The sequence below is a fragment of the Bactrocera oleae genome, chromosome 6 (assembly GCF_042242935.1).
Source record: "Bactrocera oleae isolate idBacOlea1 chromosome 6, idBacOlea1, whole genome shotgun sequence".
Classification (NCBI taxonomy): domain Eukaryota; kingdom Metazoa; phylum Arthropoda; class Insecta; order Diptera; family Tephritidae; genus Bactrocera; species Bactrocera oleae.
The window spans coordinates 456,719-469,598 of NC_091540.1; the positions used below are offsets into that span (position 1 = coordinate 456,719).

At 35.7% G+C, this 12,880-nt stretch overlaps 3 protein-coding genes across 4 annotated transcripts; 1 reads left to right on the forward strand and 2 right to left on the reverse strand.

Annotated features, from left to right (window-relative positions):
* Nucleotides 1-305: 305 nt before the first annotated feature.
* On the reverse strand, nucleotides 306-2,780 carry LOC106621536 (uncharacterized). The gene is made up of 2 exons (XM_036358473.2): nucleotides 1,896-2,780; nucleotides 306-1,551 (listed from the first exon to the last, which is right to left on the reverse strand). Exons 1-2 carry the CDS (start codon nucleotides 2,597-2,599, stop codon nucleotides 1,101-1,103), a joined length of 1,155 nt encoding a protein of 384 aa, XP_036214366.2. The 5' UTR covers nucleotides 2,600-2,780; the 3' UTR covers nucleotides 306-1,100.
* Nucleotides 2,781-3,039: 259 nt separating this feature from the next.
* LOC106621547 (HMG box-containing protein 4) lies at nucleotides 3,040-4,754 on the forward strand. Its single transcript, XM_014240462.3, has 3 exons — nucleotides 3,040-3,175; nucleotides 3,239-3,817; nucleotides 3,879-4,754. The coding sequence occupies exons 1-3, from the start codon at nucleotides 3,142-3,144 to the stop codon at nucleotides 4,619-4,621; spliced, it is 1,356 nt and encodes a 451-aa protein (XP_014095937.2). The 5' UTR covers nucleotides 3,040-3,141; the 3' UTR covers nucleotides 4,622-4,754.
* On the reverse strand, nucleotides 4,730-7,728 carry LOC106621546 (ADP-dependent glucokinase). Of its 2 annotated transcripts, none has more exons than XM_036358457.2 (4): nucleotides 6,875-7,728; nucleotides 6,626-6,790; nucleotides 5,673-6,381; nucleotides 4,730-5,598 (listed from the first exon to the last, which is right to left on the reverse strand). In XM_036358457.2, the coding sequence occupies exons 1-4, from the start codon at nucleotides 7,225-7,227 to the stop codon at nucleotides 5,344-5,346; spliced, it is 1,482 nt and encodes a 493-aa protein (XP_036214350.1). In that variant the 5' UTR covers nucleotides 7,228-7,728; the 3' UTR covers nucleotides 4,730-5,343. The 2 variants fall into 2 exon arrangements, with proteins under 2 accessions (XP_036214350.1, XP_014095936.2); XM_014240461.3 differs by having other exon boundaries at nucleotides 5,655-6,381; nucleotides 6,875-7,725.
* Nucleotides 7,729-12,880: the final 5,152 nt, after the last annotated feature.

Genomic DNA, 12,880 nt, shown 5'->3' on the forward strand with positions numbered 1-12,880 from the left:
TTTGAGATAATTTAAGCATTTTTTTTGAGGTCTTCTTGCAGATCGGCGACGGGTCAAGTGAATCCAAAAATTTTCAAGATGGATCACCGAAGTAAAATCCCTCTTGAAAAAATTCAGGGAAAATCACGTTTTTCTGACTTGCAACTGGATATAGCCCCTTAAATAATTCAATAATTACGTTACAGAAACCGGTTAGTTGGAAGATATGCATATTTTTATAGCGGGCGGTTAATTTTTTATAAAAACAATTAGCAGTAAATTGCTTATAAAAAAAAATACAATAAATTACCAGCAAAAGAGAACAATTTTCAATTGTAAAAATGTACACGCTTTATTATATTCATATTAATAAAACTCTGCATAAAGTGGTTAATACTAAGTGAAAGCATATTTAAAATAACAGTATGACATGATTTGCACAGAAAATATAACTATAATAGTATACCAGAATATAAGAAATGAGTATATATTCGTTATTTTCTAGAGCTAACATGGTATAATAAACATTTGATATTACAAATTTTGAAACTTAAAAATAATAACTAATAATAATAATACCGAATTTAGGTGTAAACAAACATGTGCTAATTTTGCTGACGCTTAATATACTACCGGCATGTGATATGGCTGCTAATAAATGACTAAATGTGTAAGTTCGTAATTTTGATTAAAGAGATGCACAACAATGAATTATATCATTGGTTTTTATTAAAAACAAATGTTGTGTGAAAATGTTGTAAAATTTTTTTCAACTAATTATGTACACATATACTAAGCTGGTGCGATTATATGATTGAATATACCAATATATACAAATGTGATTTCGTACTAATCTATATGTAAAAACAATACATGGTCTTATATTCATAAAAGTTTGTAGGTATATTTTGGGTTTTGTTAAATTTGTGATTGTATTTGTCACTTGTCTTTATGATCACAATAAATTGCTATAACCAACTATTTTAAATACATGAAATTAATGGCAACTTTAAAATTCTAAAATTTCTAAAATTACTAAACAGAAATTATGTAAAATCATGCTCTTAAGTCTTTTGTTAAAAAATCGTACAATAACATATTGTAAAACTATTAGGAATATACTATAGCGTTGCGCGCCCTTTCGCAATCGTTTTGTTCAAAGCGCTTAAGCACGATTGAACATCTTCGTAGTCTCGCGTCCATTCGCGCAAATTTCGTTCGGTTTCGTGTAGACGTGCCATGCCTAAACGGTGTCCACCGTTCTTTAACGCTGCAATGCAATGACATGCCAGTAGTTTGAAGCATTGACGACGGATCACATTATGCGTGGCGCTATCCCAATGCGGTGTGGCGCGTACAATCGGCCACGCCATGGTCACATAGTCCAGCAATGCATCCCAATTGCCCGAGTCATACAGTTGTTTGGTGTGTGCGGTAAGCAATCGCTTGAATTCGCTGAGATGTAGAGACGCACGTGAATAAGCGCTACTATCGGTTTTCTTACAAAGACGAGATGTTGGTAGCGAGCGAAATATTTGACGTTTGGCATGTAACAACTCCTCCTCTAATGGACTGCAAACGGAATAGAAATAGGCTAAATTTTATGATTATGAATTAGAATTACAAATATATTTATACCCTGAACAGGATATATAAAATTTGCTACGAAGTTTATAACACCCAAAAAGAGACCGGAGCTATAAAATATGTCTGTATGGTATATGGGCCAACGAGTCCCTAATTTTTTGAGATATCGCTCAGAAATTTTCTAAATGTAATTTTCACCCCAAGCTGTCAATATCTTCACAAAATTTGCCATGAATTATTGTCTAAGGCAGCACTAAAATATCTGAAGAAATTTCTATACCTTTTCATACTATAAGAAATGTACAACAGTAGTTAACGTTTTTACTTACTTTATATCCGGCATAGGCAGTCGTGTACGAAAACTCTTCTCGGCTTTTGCGTCACCCGCAACTATTTCTCCAACAATTAAAATAATAAGTTGTTGTTGTGACATACCTTGCAACAACACTGGTAAAGGTGTTTCTTCATTCATTTGTGCAATTGGTTTACCGCAGTTACCATCTTCACCGCCAAGACGTATTTTTTTCGCCATTGGTGTGCCCGGTGGCCATAATTGTTGTTTGGCTTTTGTTGGTGAAGGCATTACTGGTGGTTCAGGCGCCGGCGGTGTACTACCCATTGTGAGACGCTTACGGGGTGAGCTGCGCAATATCATGCTGGTACTCAATGGTACTTTTGTTGGTGTACGTTGGAATGGCATACGCAGTGGCGTATTTCCTACATCAGGCGATAAAGCATTGTTAAAACGACGCCGACCACGTTGACGAATTATCATTTCATCGGGTGAGGGCATTGGCGATAAGATGTTATCCTGAGAAAGTGCTACATTTGTAGTATTGTCTAGAAGATGCGGTGTATTAAATAGTGTTGCTGGTGTTGGCTCATTGGGACTGCGGCGATTTGGTGTAGCTGTAGGCGTTATAGCACCTCCACTTGCGAAACGCAGAGCTTCCAAGCGGCTCGGAATTTCCGAGAGTGCTATACGGATTTGCTGTTGTTGGTGCTGCTGATGAGGAGTTGTCTCCGTTGTCATCCTGTTTTGTGTTATTAGAAAGTCCACAATGAAAGGATGAATATTTATATATTGCGATTAGCACAGATTTAACACAAAGGTGGAGTTTACAATTTTCTATGTTTCAAGCGTTTGAAGACGCTTAAATTTCCTTACACCTTTTCCTTTGTTTTCTTCCAAACTGCGGAAAAGCGCCAATTATTTAAGCAAATTTGCAGCCGTTACAGGGTTGCACAAAATGTACTAGACCGATATATGATTATTCATGAATATTTATACTTTTATATTATATAAATAATTAAAATTTTCATGAAATAATAAAACTGTTTTGATGAAAAAGCTGTTGGCAAAAAAATAATTGTAAAAAATATGCCTTATTTAGGTTTTATATTAACCGACCCAATTGCTTATACAGTAAAAATTATTGTATTCTATGTAACCCTGCGCTATATTTTTGTTTGCCTTCACATGTTTTCTATCGAAATTTTCTTAATAGAACGCAACGAATTACGAACAAAACAAATCACAAAAAATCAAAAATCCAAATTTTGGCTCCAATAGCTATGGAAACGCCTCAGAATACCACTGCTAGCAAAGGTAAGTGTTCAAAATTGAATTTGCTGTCAGATTTCAGCTACTAATATTATTAAACTCTTGAAGAATTTCAAGTAACTGGTGTATCCCGAAGTGGACGTGTACGTAAGAAATCATCCAAATTACTCGATTTTCAATCGCCAGATGAAGTGGAAAAGAAACTGAAAAGAGCGGCAAAACTGCCGACGCGTAACGGTAATGTACGTGGTAGAAACATTATGGGTGGTGTTGGGCGGCCCGCTCGTAGATCCCACATTAATGTTAGCAACGAATTAGGTGGCGATCTTAGTGATTTAGCTGAAGACGACACCGAATTGCACGATGAAATGTCGGACAACGGTACAGATGGTGAAAATTACGGTGATAACAATACGCCCACAGGTGATTCCGATGATGATCTTAAAGAGCTAGTGGCTGGCATTGTGGATGGTGAACCTACGGACAGCAACGGTAATCCAGAATCAAAAGTGCGTCAAAGTTTATATATGACAGAAAAGGCAAACAAGCGAAGGGTGTTGAAAGATGGACGAGTTGTGACGGGAAAGGTTGAACGAAAGGATAAAGGCAAAACACGTTACACAGCGTATAGTATGTGGGCACGAGAGTTGCGTAAATCTGGTAAATTGAACAAAGGACAAGATCTAGGTAAGAGCAATTAGAATAATTAAAAATTTATAAGAAAACAATTTATTAATTTTTTATTTAGATTTCTCAAACACGGCAAAACGGCTTGGTGAATTATGGGCAAACGTTTCAAATAAGGAGAAAGATTCGTGGAGACGTAAAGCTAAAATTCAAGCCACCAAAGCGAAGTGCCGCGAACGCGTAACGACTACTACCGCCGCGAATCCATCCTTGGCTTATTTTAAACCAACAACAAGGGCTAAAAATTTAAATGAAGGGCAAGAGCAAACGTCACCGCAAATAAGTGTAGTACAGTCTAACAGACCGAAGCCACGTGGCAACTCAATTTCTGTGGCAAGCAGTGCAGGCGACTCCCCAACCATTGGTTTAACAACAAAACGTCGACGAAATAATAGCCATAATCGTGGCAGTGGTGTAAACAGCAACAATCTTTCAACACAATCGATTACTACCAACAGTAACAACACTACAAACAACAATTACACGAGTAACGCAGCAGTTACACATACCGTTAATTCGCACTGCAGAAAGTCGTCACTGCCAAATATTGAGCCAGTTGATACGGCAGCACACCTAAAATTGCTAGGTGAGAGTTTGACCATCATCGGTGAGCGACTTAAAGAACATGAAGGGCAAATTGCGGTGTCTGGTAGCCTTTCCGTATTGTTAGACAGTCTGCTATGCTCGCTGGGACCACTACTGTGCCTGACAACACGCATACCCGGTTTGGACCGAAAGCCACAGCTAAGTGAAAACTTAACGGCGACATTGGATAATATCGCATACGTCATGCCGGGTCTTTAGTATGCTGGATGCTCATTGTATTTTTGCTATAAAGTTGATCTTTTCTTAGGTATTAAGTGATACCCGTAAGTGGTAAGTGTTGTGAGCGTGTAAGAGAAGAAATAAAAGTTTATATTTAGGTTTTAACTTACAATTGCATATTTATTATAAAGTCAAATGCAAAGGTGAAATAAAAAGGAATGTAAAAATCTAACATCAATAGGCAATTTAGCATTCATTTATCAAAGTTAAGTTAAGTACATATTAGCGGCAAGTTGTTAATTTTAATTGCTGCAGTCGTGTAATTTTATTCAATAACTATTTTTTTATTTTATTTTTAGTTAAAATTTGTCAATATTAGAATAACTGAATACTCTACAATTTCAAGTTCAATTTAACCTAAATTATTACTAAACAATTGAGGATCTAGCTGAGTTTTCGTGACAAACCACAAACAGATCAAGAAGTATTATCAACATTACTACACTCCATAAAGATAAATCAAAACAGATAATATAAATTTTAGACTAACTTCAAGGAACAAACATATACTCGTAATAGGTTTCAATTTACTTGTTGCGGAATGTTTGAGAAGTATGTAAAATAAATATATGTCTTTTTTTGTTTTTAATTATTGTTTCGTCCATTACTACACGTCATAGGATCCATATGATATTAAGGTCACTGTGGGTTTCAACAGTCGTTTGGAGAGGGCACTTGTTAATTATGTAACATATATAAATTTACAACTGTTGGGATAACGCTGCCGCAGATATATTGTCGCCTGCACCAGCAGTTTTCTTCGCAACACGACAGACTAACACTGGAGCTACACAGATCTCGATAGGTAATGACTTTTGATCATTCACAGCGATAGTTTCATTCCAGCATGGTACAGGTTGTTGTGGATTAAATTGTATGCGACTGGCTGTGTTTTTGTTGAGGGCTGTGGTAGAAAAACTGTCGTCTAAAATGAGTAGCGCAGATTCGGGATTGATCTGAAATTTAAATTTTATGATAATTTCATTAAATAGCCAAATTTTTTATGATGTACCATATCTGTTTGGCATACATGTCGGTGGGCTGTAAGCGCTGCCTTGGCCGCCGCTAATTGCGTACGCTCCCACTGCGAGTCACGCACTGTTAACAATGCTTGATATGCTAGTGTATGTACGTGTATACGGGTTAAAAGACGTCTTCGTGGCAAGCCAGTGGCATTCTTGTAGTAATCTTGAGCTAAAATTTGAAATACGTCCCGCATTTGATCTAATGCTGTAGCAACACGCGGATTCCAGTCTGTAGCAAGTGTTGTGCGTCCATGTGTTAACACCTGACGCAAATTTTCTAGCTCTTGCTCGTTCATGCCTAACGAATCCACATATGGGAGCACATATTGGCGCAGCAATTGTAGCAATTCGATTTCTACATAACTTGCCATTTCAAAATGTTGCAAAGTATCAGATGATTGTGAAGTAATTTGTTCTTGAACTTTGAGTAGTCGTGCTTCGCGTACGCCAGGTGCAAACTTGTAGCTATCCATCATTTGTATACCGCTGATAACAAGTAAGCGTGGTCGGAAATTACGCACTGCTGCGTCAAAATGTTCAACAGAATTTAAATGTGGATTATTTTGATCACTATGCAGAATGTAGCGATTCGCGCGTGGCGCTACAAGTGGACCCCAGGTGTCACCCGACTTGTACTCCAATATAAGGTGGATATCATCTTCAGGTATTTCATCACCTGCTATTTTTATTTCTGCAGGCACAAGGCGACGTAATCTATGATAAATAAACAATTTGCTTAAGTTGTTATAAAGAACAACAAAATACGTGAATTATTATACTTTTACTTAAAACAATAATCTGTGCCAAATTTAGGCAAGATATCTTGTCAAATAAAGAAGTTTTCCATACAACGACGTGTATTTGATAGTTCAGGGTTTCCTTCTGTGTTACAAAATTCGAGACAACTTGATATACCCTGCTTAGGGGATAAATATATGTGCAACTCTACAATACTTACTTTTTTGACATGCGCGCTCCTAAGAGTACGTCTGCACCTTCCAAATGAAAACGAGTGCCCATAAGTGGTGCATTGCCGCCAAGGAACCATTGGATGCTGTCACGGTGTCTACTCTTAGCAATTTGTATAAGTTCCCTAAAAAGTTCGGTGTTGGGCATGATGCGTCTGCAATATTATACAATAAATAAATCATACAGTGAAAATTTTTAAAATAATTTATATATGTATATATATATATATAGCACTTACTCTGCTGCTGCACCATTTTGGAAATAATATGCGAATGTTTGTAGTAACTCTTGTCTGTCATTTACTTCGTCTACAGTAAATTCTGGACCGACTCCTTTTACCAACTCCTCGGTATAGTTTAGAAAGTCTGTCGCATGCAACAACAAATCGGTGCAAGCACCATAACCCAATGCAACCTTAGGCGCTTGTAGGGGTTTCTTTAAACTGCTTTCAATCGCCAGGAGTCCCGTAAGTATTGAAGTCGTTTTATTTAATTGCTTTAGCGACAGAAATGCTTGCCAAACAATAGAAATTAGAGCTGCGAACACCGAGCAGGTGGTCACAAGCGACATATACTTTATTACCGATGTCATTGTAATTTTTTCTAGCCGCTTTTGCACTGATTGCCCTTGAGACTGTATATATATGTAAGTAGGTATTTGGGAACGTGTTAGATTTTTTAAAAGTCCACTGTGTTTTGAACTTTACTAAAAAATTTTTTTTCACAATACAAGAAAATTCGTTGACTTTTCGTTGGGCTAATATATTTTTTTCACAGCTTGTCTGGCTACTGTTCCGGCTCTCACTCCACACCACTCATCATCAACCGCTGTGAGTGATGCTGCTGGTTAACGAAGTTTTTCCTTCTTATCTTGCTATGCACTTGTTGTAGTTGCTATGCGTATGCATTCAAATTCTTTTGCTGCTTCAACATTTATGAACGGAGCCACCACAGAAAGTTGACATTTTTTCCAACAAGTTCGAGACTATTAAATATTTATAAAGCGAAACTAGAAATAGATACGGAATGACCAGCTGAACACAATTGCCGATAATACATAAACATAAGGCAGCAACAAAGTAACTGCCAGCGGCAAAAACAAAACAAAAACAGCATAAAAGATAAGTGATTTTGAAAACAAAATGGAATATACAAGCCGTTGAATTTCAAAATTTGACGGCGCTGAAAATATGAAAACAGCAAAATAGATAAGTGATTTTGAAAACAAAATGGAATATGCACGCCGTTAAATTTCAAACTTTGACGGCGTTGAAAATATGTTGTGGCACACGAATTTTTGTTTTGCATATATCGAATATATTTGAAAGTATTCTGGTAAAAGTTTAATTTGATCTTGCAAATAGTAGTTTAGGAGATATAAGCGATTTGTAAGATTTTTTAACTTAGTGTAATAGGCTCCCAAAACTTCAAACGCGTTTTTCTCGAATAGCTGTTTATTTGGTCCAAAAAAAAAATCCGAAAGGCAACAAAGTTTTGGTCATTAAAGTCACTAAGTGTACATGTTTTTTTTTTTTAGAAAAAAACGACTTTTTTGTGAAGTAGCCATTTTGACTAGCCCTCCGATCATTACTCTGTAGTTATATTAATTTTTTTGGGTTTTTTGATTTGAGATAATTTTAAGCAGAAAAATCTTCCTCGGCACCAATTCGTTTTTACTTACTTATTAAATAAAATTTCACTTAAAAAAAATTTACAAAAAATGCGTTTCTTCTGACTTGCATGTTGATATAACCTCTTAAAGCATAATGTAAAATAATGTAACAACGTTATGTCTTGAAATAATTTTCTATGCTAAAGCTTTACTAATAGAATTACTTAATTTGACACAAAGCAAATCTTTTTTATATTCCCTATCAATTGTACATAATAGTGTTTTGTCGCATGTATTACTTTTTTTGTTTTTATTGTAATTCAACCTTTGATACACAACATCAATACTCATATCTCGACTTACAATTTACTTTCATTTCAGTTGGGAATATTTTCGCAATAACTCCGCCTTACTGATTATCTTAAGTTATTTTTACCGTTACAATGTAGGAATTTTTCAACAACTGTTTCAATTTTCGCTACATAGTTATTTATTTTGAATCTACAGTTGCCAATCACGTGTTCGTTGCCGCGAAAGGCCACCTAAAGCGCGTCCATGCACTTGAAATAGTTTCCAGTGCAAGGACAACCGGCAAGTTGCAGTCACTAACGACCGGCATATGGATAACTGGTTTTGTTTGTATCACATTGATATACAATATATAATATAATACAATATATGTACATAAATACAAGCAAGCGCTAAATGTGCTATCAAATTAGTTTCTAGTTTATTGATATATGACTGAAGTGCGTATTGATTATTTCATTTATTATATTTCCTGAAATAATATTAAAAGTTACTCATACGCCACGTTGCTTGCTTTGTAATGGTTATGTGTCAAAGTGTGTTCCGCCTCTAGTGAAATTAATTAGACATCTAATGCGCGCATCAGCAAACACAACAATATGTGTGTCGGAAATGATATGCCGGCGTAATGGCGCGCGCCAGAGTAAGTGCGGCGACGCATGCGCACAAATATATTCAGGTATGTTTGTACGTATCCATGTTTAAGTACACTTTGTTCGGTTGCTAATTCCGTCAATTGGTTAAAGGGTAAGCGTTAAGTATTAAAAAATCACGCAGCATGCCGCAGGCAATAAGCAATAGCGTAGCTCTACCTACAGTGTGTGAAGCAGTTCCGTGGATATACGATGTGCTTAAGCTTATTATACCTATTATATTATATTTTTATAATTTCATTATTCGTTATAAATTTATTTACTATGCACACTTTAGCACATTTCATTGATTATTGTTTTGATGCTTGGTGCCACATTTTGCAATTGTACTTTCAAACCTTTTCGCCAGTTGCCATTTTCAGCCTTAATTTAATATATAAATATGGATGTACTTCAGATTACGCATAAATAACGATTTTTTGTATAATTTGTTTCATAAAGTTTACTATATATTTTTTTAAAATTAATTTTAATTTTTGTTTAATTTTAATTTAAGTTACGTTTTTATTCTATTATTTTATTTTATTTTTTTGTTTTTATTTTAACTTTTTATATGTTTAAAAAATTTTTAATTTTATTTTTTTGTATTAACAATACATTTTTATTTTTACTATACCATTGAATTCCGTTTTAGTAGAAATTATGCTTTGACTAATCTTTGGCGCGATATTCGATTGTTCCATTATGTTCGTTCCGCACTTAAGTTGAAGCATCATCATATCACTGATATCCGCTATTTGGATTTTTTGTTTGCTTACATGTTCACAAAAATCACACAATCATTAATAAAACCATTTTTTGTATATGTTTAACATAAGTGATTTTTGTTTTTTATCCCCTTTTGTGTGTCAAATTTCGCACATAACGAGCATACGCTCGCCGGCAGTAGAAGCGACGGTTTTTGTTCGCAAATTCAATTACTCTTCTTTAAATTTCTTATTTACATAAAATACACTGACTCGTCTTCATTTTTTTGGGCAAATTGTTGCCTGAATTACTGACAGCGTTTTTTTCACTGTCATGCTGACTTTCTTGTAGCATTTCTTGTATGCGCTGACGTAAGTTTGCCAGACAAGCGAGTACAGGATTCCATGGTGTAAAGTCCAATCAGTTAAGAATTTAAAAAAAATCTGCACAACCGACTTTTTATTGCTTTTAGTTTGGCATTCAAGCGCTTAATTGACGTGCTTTAAATAATAATTCTAGCGAAATTTCGTCAATTTAGGCAATACTGGCTCACTTCATTGAAGACTTGCTCAATTAATTGATTTAAAAAAAAAATTATTGTTAAACATTTGCTTATAAGTAGCTAATTAGTTGACATTATTTTGAAAGTATTTAAAACCGGATTTGTTTTATAACCCAGACCCGAGGCACGTACCATCTTGAGAGACATAACAGAATATATGTAACAGGGTATGAATAAGTACTTTTTGTAGAACTTTGTACGCTGATTCAAAGTCCAGTCTGAAAATTTAATTGAATTATGAAAAATAATTAAAATTTTTTTTTATTCTTTTGTTCGTATTATGTGATAGATTATATGGCATATGCAACAATGCAAAATAGGGAAACCAGTTGTAGTACAAACAAGCTGATGTATTCTTGATCGATCAAATTGCTAATAACAACTCAAAATGCATAAATACATGCACAACAACAAAAACACTGGATTGTCGGAACCCGGATCGTTGCAAGGTATACTAAGTAAAGTAAGTACAGGCGATTTTAATATCAGCGCGACGATAAAGTCAAGCGCTGTCGTCGGTGTGAAATTCTTTCATATATATCGGTGAGAGGCACCCGCGGAAGCGGTACAGTTTGAGGTTTTCGATGCGCCTGTCAATTCGCTTTCAGTTACACCCTTTTGTGGTGGCAGTGGTGAATGCAATCTTAATTGCCACGTCTTGCGATTGAACGCCGGTAGTCACATTACACATAACTAGTATTTATGTACAACCATTAAATTAATCTTATAAATAAAATCCAATCATATATCTTTATGTGGATTTATTCTTTTCTATTTTAACTTTAATCAAAGTCAGTTGAGTTTTCAGGATTATTTTGTCATTTTGTATATACTTTTACCTTGACCGGGCGTGACTGTCACACAGAGGGGCACGCAAACCCGTTTTTCCTGTTCCGTTTAATGCTTCAGTGAGCGACCGACGCAAAACCGTAGACCGTATCAGCTGATACGAGCTATCTTATGAGAGCGCAATGTAAATGAACAGTCACCAAACCTTTTACCGTCCGTAATGTGGGATATCCGCGTAAATTGGATTGGAGGGGTCCCATAGAAACTAGTCAGCTGATTGCTCTCTTACAATGCCGGGTTGCCAGTCTCAATATTTCGTGGTACTTAGGAAATAAACTTTAATATTAGGTCAAGTAAAAAGTTCGTTCGGTTTTTATCTAAGAGATGGCGTTATTGTCCATAGTACTAGTGTTACGTGTCGCATCATGTCATACTATACTGCGCTGAAAACGTGTTTATTCACGCTAAAAGTTTGTCTTTGACAGTTTTTCAATTGATTTACTCACTTGTGGATGTCAGTCTAGAAGACTTGAAAATTAACAACTTAGGGTAACGGAAAAGAAAGAATGATGTGACTCTAATACAAAAAATGTGTTGAGTCGATTCATAAGAGATGTTGAGATCCTCGGCTATCTCTCTCTGATGCCAACACGATGAAAAGCAAATAATAAATAAGCAAATTATGATCAGTTTTTTTCGAATTGCGCCTACTTCGTGGGTTCAAAAATACGTAAATTTACACTTAGCTGCTTTTCGAAACTAAAAAAATCTGAAGCTATCTTTTCACAATAAAAACAAAATTCGCGTACATTTCCTTACACGAGTAGCCAAGCTTAGAGACCTATATTTGGCCAGTAGTACAATAATCTATCATTTTTCGCACAGCACACTCTTTCGTTTCATATACTCGAATGTATATTTATAGGTCATTAACATGGAATACAGCTGACGGGACAGTTCCTTTTTCGAAAACCGGCAAGCGAAAAATTCCTCCAACTCAACAACACTCCGCAAAAATGAAATACAACTTCTCTTTATGCTAAAAATCAATTATATAAAATAAAAAATCACTACATATTACGCCGCGCGACTTGATACAGTAATTGTATAAATAAATGCGTTTAAATTCAAGAAACTCCGCTAAAAGCGTGTACACACTATTTATGTACAGTAGTGATGCCAAAATAGGCAACAAGCGACACAACTACAAACATATAGGTATTTATATTCGTATATAAAACAATGAATTGAAAAAAGATAAAACATAAAAAGCGCAAAGTCTGCAAAGCAAGTAGAATGAAGGCATTGTTTAAAATTCCAGAAGCGCTATGTCTTACTCACAAATTAAATTAACAACTCACAACGCGTGCGTGCGTCGCCAACAACACGTCCCCTGCAATAGGTTTGGGAGGGATCACAATGATCTGCTGATTTGCTGATCGCTGAGCGCGCACAATCGCCGCATAATTAACTGATTTTGATATCAGCGCGACGATAAGAGCTGCCGCCAGCAAGAAATTCTTCCATGTATTATATTTATAATGATGAGAGGTGCGCTTTTGGTAGGCCGCGGACGCTGCGCTGTTTGCGGACTGCGGCGCGCTTGTCAACTCACTTTCAGTGACACTACTCT

Coding starts and splice junctions, on each gene's coding strand:
- LOC106621536 (XM_036358473.2), bottom strand. CDS start 2,599: ATGACAACGGAGACAACTCCTCATCAGCAGCACCAACAACAGCAAATC. Junction 1,552..1,895: donor CTGCCTATGCCGGATATAAA/GTAAGTAAAAAC, acceptor TTCCGTTTGCAG/TCCATTAGAGGAGGAGTTGT.
- LOC106621547 (XM_014240462.3), top strand. CDS start 3,142: ATGGAAACGCCTCAGAATACCACTGCTAGCAAAG. Junction 3,176..3,238: donor GAATACCACTGCTAGCAAAG/GTAAGTGTTCAA, acceptor AAACTCTTGAAG/AATTTCAAGTAACTGGTGTA. Junction 3,818..3,878: donor GAACAAAGGACAAGATCTAG/GTAAGAGCAATT, acceptor TTTTTTATTTAG/ATTTCTCAAACACGGCAAAA.
- LOC106621546 (XM_014240461.3), bottom strand. CDS start 7,227: ATGACATCGGTAATAAAGTATATGTCGCTTGTGACCACCTGCTCGGTG. Junction 6,791..6,874: donor CAAAATGGTGCAGCAGCAGA/GTAAGTGCTATA, acceptor ATAATATTGCAG/ACGCATCATGCCCAACACCG. Junction 5,599..5,654: donor ATGTATGCCAAACAGATATG/GTACATCATAAA, acceptor TTTAAATTTCAG/ATCAATCCCGAATCTGCGCT.